This window comes from Cebus imitator, unplaced genomic scaffold (genome assembly GCF_001604975.1).
Source record: "Cebus imitator isolate Cc_AM_T3 unplaced genomic scaffold, Cebus_imitator-1.0 Scaffold263, whole genome shotgun sequence".
NCBI lineage: Eukaryota > Metazoa > Chordata > Mammalia > Primates > Cebidae > Cebus > Cebus imitator.
Window position 1 is genome coordinate 1,038,507 of NW_016107578.1, and position 7,012 is coordinate 1,045,518.

Consider the following 7,012-nt stretch of genomic DNA (forward strand, 5'->3'; position numbering starts at 1 on the left):
TTAGTAGAGATGGGGTTTCACCGTGTTGACCAGGATGGTCTCGATCTCTTGACCTCGTGATCCACCCGCCTCGGCCTCCCAAAGTGCTGGGATTACAGGCGTGAGCCACCGCGCCCGGCCAATTTTTGTATTAGTAGAGACGGGGTTTCACCATGTTGGCCAGGCTGGTCTCTATCTCTTAACCCCGTTATCAGCCCGCGTCGGCCTACCGAAGTGCTGGGATTACAGGGGTGAACCGCCGCGCCCGGCCTCTCCCGGGTTTAACTAAAACCCTCCGACAACACAGATTGGGTTGCCCGCCTCACGTCAAGCACCCCTGCGGGTACCACTGCCTCTCGGTTGTCAGTGGATACTTGCATTTAACGCGGACCTTCTTCCCCAGACGGTCGTTGCAAACAACCTCGATCATCCTAGCTGGAGCTACACAGGAGCGCGGGGGTGGGAGGCAGCAGAGTCAGAGTTTCAGGGATCTCCCAGGCCAAGAAGCACCAGCTTACAAGTCTCCCAATCCCAGGCCCTAAAAATCCCTATTACTGAGCCTTCCATTCTGTCCCCAATCCCCCGGACTCAAATACTCCCAGGCCCCAAATCCCGCGTCCCAAGACCGCGAACCCCAGGCAGCCGCGCCTTCGCTCCTTCTCGCCGCCAGAAGGCCCGGCCACAAAACTCCATGGCCTCACCTGCCACTGACCCCAGACCCTTGGTGGCGGGGTCGCAACAGCTTTCCCCGACTCTGGGCCTCTCCGCTTTACCCCCCTCACCTCGAATCGCCTCGAACCTGCCGACGCCACTAGCACCTAGTCCGAGTGTTGAGCCCCGGCCGCAGTTAACGCTGGAAACCGGAAGCGGAAGTAAAAGCGCGGAGCCGGAAGCCCCGCCCCTGGCCAGGGGGTGTGGTCAACACTGGGTCGAGCTTTTCCGTGTTTGCTGTAGGTAGTGTGCTTGCGGTTGCTAGGTACGGTTTCGGTGTCCCAAGCACGGCTTGGCAGGGGGACGCCTGTGGTAGGCGCACGGGATAGAACCAGGGGCTTCGGCGGATGTGGGGACGGGGAAGGGGTGTGGAGCGAGAGCCAGAGGTCGGTGCCGGCTCCCAGCTCGTTTGAAGCCATTGTTCATTGCGAGGAGATTCGGTCGCATGGTGAGGACGCCAGAGGGTCCCGGGCTTCGGGGTGAGCTCCTCCTGATCCTGAGCCCGAAGCCTCTTGCTGCAGCTACGAGGAGCGAGGGCAGAGGGTGGGAGATGCGAGTCCTGCAGTTATCCCTTCTGACCCCTTGGGTTCATTCAGAGCTGGGCCTCGTGAGCATTTTGCTCACCTCTGCCCTTTGGCCATCGCGTCCCTCGGGGATGTGTACTCCAGTCAGTAGGCGAAGCCTGATCCTGGACAAGACTCCACGCTGCCCAACAGCTGCTGTTACGTCCTGGTGCCTCACAGTTCCAGGCTCTTGGTGTCCTGAACAAGATTTGGACGAGACGCACAGAGATAGCAAAGCAGCAACCTTAGTAAGCACAGTATTCCAGTAGAAGTGGGAGAGCAGACTGACCTCTGCAAGATGAGATCACCCCCAGCTTGGTGTAGCTTGGTTCTTTTTATGTGTTTTTTTTTTCCTTCTCTTCCCTAGGCTGCATAATCTCTAGCCAGTGTCTACCTTTTTGATTGATAGATGTGTTGCTTAGTTACTTTGGCCTCTGTGCGCTTGAGGGCCGCCTCCTTGCGTTAATTTTAAGTTCTTGCTTCTTGCGTGATATACCCTCCATATGCATGAGCGCTAATGAGCTGATTATCATCCTTATGTTAAGGGTACTTTTTGTCTTTAATGCACTTACCTATCCCTGAAGAGCTGCCCCTTACTGCTTTGGTCTGGATTTTGCCGACCGTGGGATCCTTGCTCAGTTTTGTTTTTGTTTTTGTTTTTGTTTTTGTTTTTTGAGACGGAGTTTCACTCATGTTACCCAGGCTGGAGTGCAATGGCGCGATCTCGGCTCACCGCATCCTCCGCCTCCTGGGTTCAGGCAATTCTCCTGCCTCAGCCTCCTGAGTAGCTGGGATTACAGGCACGCACCACCATGCCCAGCTAATTTTTTGTATTTTTTAGTAGAGACGGGGTTTCACCATGTTGACCAGGATGGTCTCGATCTCTTGACCTCGTGATCCACCCGCCTCGGCCTCCCAAAGTGCTGGGATTACAGGCTTGAGCCACCGCGCCCGGCCCCTTGCTCAGTTTTTTATTTTCCTTTGTTTTGGCTGCTCTGCTTCTGCCTTTTATCTTCCTTCTTGCTCACCCACCCCTTCACCTTGCTTCTGCTCTCTACTTATTTTGACCTTTATCCAGCTTTTAATTCCCTTTGCTATTCTTCTGCCTTATTTTCCCTATTCTCGTGCCTCACTACCAGTCACCAACCTTAAATACCCGCGAGGAAGCTGGAAACTTTGCACAATTACACAATCTCCTGCATCTATATCTTCAGGGAGCACTTTGTACCAGATTCTGGGTTCGTGAGGGCCGGTGGGGCAAAGACACTCTTCCCTCAATTCAGTCAAACAATTCATAAGCCAAAAAGTATCTGAAACAGGTCTCAGTAAATTGAGAGGTTTATGTAGACAAGGTTAAGGACATGCCTGGAAAAAAGGAACACAAAACCCCAGGAACAATCTTCGATCCATGCTTTTTTCCAAATATGATTTTGAGGGCTTCAGTATTTAAAGGAGAAAAGAGGGCTGGAGGGGAAAGAGGGAGAGTATAGTCACAGTACTGAATCCACATGAAGAATAGTCCATTCTGTATTCAGCTGGCACTCAGTAAATCCGCACTTTCCATAACATAAAGTAACCATACAGTAGCTACCTGTGGCGATATCTGGCCTTTAAAAAAACATTTTTTTTTTTTTGAGACGGAGTCTCACTCTGTCATCCAGGCTCAAGTGCAGTGGCGCTATCTCAGCTCACGGCAACCTCCGCCTCCTCAGTTCAAGAGATTTTCCTGCCTCAACCTCCTGAGTAGCTGGGATTACAGGTGCTCGCCACACGCCTGACTAATTTGTGTGTGTGTGTGTGTGTGTGTTTGACAGAGTTTTGCTGTCACCCAGGCTGGAGTACATTGGCAGGTTCTCGTCTCACTGAAACCTCCGCTTCCTGGGTTCAAGCGATTCTTCTGCCTCAGCCTCTCTGAGTAGCTGGAATTACAGGCATGCACTACGACACCCAGCTAATTTTTGTATTTTTAGTAGAAATGGGGTTTCACCATATTGGCCAGGCTGGTTTCAAACTCCTGACCTTGTGAGCCGCCCTCCTTGGCCTCCCAAAGTGCTGGGATTACAGGCGTGAGCCACCACCCCCAGCTTAATTTTTATATTTTTTTTAGTAGAGACAAGGTTTCACCATGTTGGCCAGGCTGATCTCCAACTCCTGACCTCAGATGTTGTACCCATCTCAGCCTCCCAAAGTGTTGGGATTACAGGAGTGAGCAACTGTACCCAGCCAAAAAAATTTTTTTGACAGAGTCTCGCTCTTGCCCAGAATGTGCAGTGGCGTGATATAAGTTCACTGCAACCTCCACCTCCCAGGTTCAAGGGGTTCTCCTGCCTCAGCCTCCTAAGTAGCTGGGATTACAGGCACGTGCCACCACACCTAGGTAATTTTTGTATTTTTAGTAGAGATGGGGTTTTAACATGTTGTCCAGGCTGGTCTCAAACTCCTGACCTCAAGTGATTCTCCTGACTCAGCCTTCCAATGTGCTGGGATTACAGGCATGAGCCACCCTCACCTATTATTTGCTTTTGAATGGCAGGATCCAGAAACTAAAACCTTTTAGTATTGTTGAGGTATACTGCTACAGTGGTTTAAGAATTCTCCAACCCTCCCCCCTCTTCCCTCACCCCACTCCGGCCAGGCGCAGTGGCTCACGCCTGTAATCCTAGCACTTTGGGAGGCTGAGGCAGGTAGATCACCTGAAGTCAGGAATTCAAGACCAGCTTGGACAACATGGTGAAACCCTGTCTCTAGTAAAAATACAAAAATTCAGCAAAGCACGGTGGCTCACAACTGTAATCCCAGCACTTTGGAAGGCTGAGGCGCGTGGATAAGTCCGAAGACCATCCTGGTCAACATGGTGAAACCCCGTCTCTACTAAAAATACAAAAATCAGCTGGGCGTGGTGGCGCGTGCCTGCAATCCCAGCTACTCAGGAGGCTGAGGCAGGAGAATTGCCTGAACCCAGGAGGTGGAGGTTGCGGTGAGCCGAGATCGCGCCATTGCACTCCAGCCTGGGTAACAAGAGCGAAACTCCGTCTCAAAAAAAAAAAAAAAAGCCACACATAGTGGCATGTACCCATAAGTCCAGCTACTTGGGAGGCTGAGGTGTAAGAATCTCTTGAACCCGGGAGGTGGAGATTACAGTGAGCTGAGATCCCACCCCTGCACTCCAACCTGGGTGACAGAGTGTGACTCTGGCCTCAAAAAAACAAAACCCTAGGTCATCACACCCCTCTGCTCCAGGAGGTAGAGAACTGGGTTTTTAGCCTATTCTGGATACCTTCTGGAAGTTAGGGCTACCTGTATTACTAGTTATTCTTGGAATCTACCTTGGGGTTAAGCTAAACAATTTGTAACAAGTGCCCTTAATCCTGCCTCCCCCTAGAAAAGGGACCTAAACATTACACACTCCATCATGTCAATCTTTTTCATTCCACAATTCCCAGTCAATGCCTCCATCGAGCAGGAAGTAACCAGACTGGAGTCAGCACCCCATTTTCCCTAGAAATGGAATGAAAAATCGACAGTGAGGAAATCTGTAATTGAAAATGTTAGTCCATGTTGAGAAACAATCACTCTCTTCTGTTTTTCTTTTCTTTTCTTTCTTTTTTTTCTTTTTTTTGGGTGGAGTTTTGCTCTTGTTGCCCAGGCTGGAGTGCAATGGTGCGATCTCGGCTCACTGCAACCTCTGCCCCCTGGGTTCAAGCAACTCTCATGCCTCAGCCATCCCAGTAGCTGGGATTACAGGTATGTGCTACCATGCCCAGCAAATTTTGTATTTTTGGTAGAGATGAGATTTCTCCATGTTGGTCAGGCTGGTCTCAAAGTCCCAACCTCAGGTGATCTGCCAGCCTCGACCTCCCAAAATATTTTTTGTATTTTAGTAGAGACAAGGTTTTACTGTGTTGCCCAGGCTGCTCTCAAACTCCTGAGCTCAGGTAATCCTCCTGCCTCAGCCTCCCAAAGTGCCAGGGTTACAGGCATGAGCCACTGCGCCCAACCTCTCTTCTGTTTTTTTATGCTAAGCTCTCATAATGCTTAACCTGTGTACTTTGCTTAAGAATTCCAGAAACTGGCCTTGAAAATCTAAATATAGGCTGGGCATGGTGGCTCACACCTGTAATTCTGGCACTTTGGGAGGCTGAGGCAGGATGATTACCTGAGCTCAGGAGTTTGAGACCAGCCTGGGCAACACAGTGAAACCTCATCTCTACTAAAATACAAAAAATTAGCTGAGTGTGGTGGTGTGTGCTTGTAGTCCCAACTACTTGGGAGGCTGAGGCAGGAGAATTGCTTGAACCTAGGAGGCAGAGTTTGCAGTGAGCCCAGATCACGCCACCGTACTCCCGCCTGGGCAACAGAGCGAGACTCCATCTCCAAAAAAAAAAAAAAACCAACAGCAACAAAAAAGATCTAAATATAGGACCAAGGTTGTAGAACGTCCCATCCCAGGGAAAGATTCCACATTCCCGTTTTGGTCAAGCTGACACCCACCAGACAAGCAGGTGGCCCATTACTTAAAATAGTAATGGAAACCAGACATGCTGACCTGTGCATCTAAACTCCATGTCCTGACCCCCTAGCCACAGCTGTAAGCTCGGTAGAATACTCCTTTTCTTTCCTGTCTGTCTGGATGATTGTTGGAGCACTCTGTAAGTTTCCCTAATAAATGCTTTGGACTGATTGCTCTGATAATTAGTGTTTCCTTGAAATTCTCACTGGCCCCATCTTGGGATGATTTGAGTTCCTTTGTGGGAACCCCCCTGCCTCTGCTTTTGGGGAGACTCTAGCCAGGATGAAACAGATTGGAAGGTCAAAAGTGAGCTGAGGGGGCTGATGTGCCTGAGGAAGTTTAGAAGCAGCATATCTTTGCATTCTCTTAGAAATACTGGGTCACAGCCAGGCACAGTGACTCACACTTGTAATCCCAGCACTTTGGGAGACCAAGTCGGGCGGATCACTTGAGATCAAGAGTTCGAGACCAGCCTGGCCAATTGGTGAAACTCCATCTCTATTAAAAATACAAAAATTAGCTGGGCATGGTGGTGGGTGTCTGTAATGCCAGCTATTTGGGAGGCGGAGGCAGGAGAATTGCCTGAACCTGGGAGGCAGAGGTTGCAGTGAACTGAGATCGCACCACTGCACTCCAGCCTGGGTAACATAGTGAGACTTCATTTAAAAACAAAGAAATATTGGGTCACACAAGCATTTACTATACTTATCACTGTCTGGCAGGATTACTGAGAGTCTCATTCGAGTCAGTATCTTAACTCTGTCACAGGCTGGAGTGCAGTGGCATGATCATAGGTCACTGCAGCCTCCAACTTCTGGACTCGAGATCTTCCTGCCTTAGCCTTCCAAGTAGCTAGGACTTCAGGCATGCACCACCACGCGTGGCTGATTTTTTTACTTTTAGGAGAGGCACGGCCTCACTATGTTGCCCAGGCTGGTCTCAAACTCCTGGCCTCAAGTGATCCCTCCAAAGTGCTGGAATTACAGGCATGAGCCACCACACCCGGCCTTATTTTCCCTCTTAGTGGTGTTTTTCCAGATTTCCGACATTGAACATATGTTACTTTTGTAATCAGCGGGGGTGGACAAGGATATGTTCTTTTTTTAAAAGAGGTTCTGGCCGGGCGCGGTAGCTCAAGCCTGTAATCCCAGCACTTTGGGAGGCCGAGGCGGGTGGATCACGAGGTCAAGAGATCGAGACCATCCTGGCCAACATGGTGAAACCCCGCCTCTAATAAAACTACAAAAAA

At 50.2% G+C, this 7,012-nt stretch overlaps 1 protein-coding gene across 2 annotated transcripts in view; it reads right to left on the bottom strand.

Annotated features, from left to right (window-relative positions):
* Nucleotides 1-872, bottom strand: part of UBL5 (ubiquitin like 5) — a 5,475-nt gene extending 4,603 nt beyond the window's left edge. The window contains exons 1-2 of one of the 2 annotated variants that reach the window (XM_017500019.2): nucleotides 762-872; nucleotides 354-420 (exon numbers count right to left, since the gene is read on the bottom strand). In XM_017500019.2, the coding sequence (XP_017355508.1) occupies nucleotides 354-409 (56 nt within the window). In that variant the 5' untranslated portion in view covers nucleotides 410-420; nucleotides 762-872. Of the gene's footprint in view, nucleotides 1-353; nucleotides 421-680 lie in introns of both variants that reach the window. The other variant, XM_017500020.1, reaches the window with a different exon arrangement.
* Between the last annotated feature and the right edge of the window lie 6,140 nt (nucleotides 873-7,012).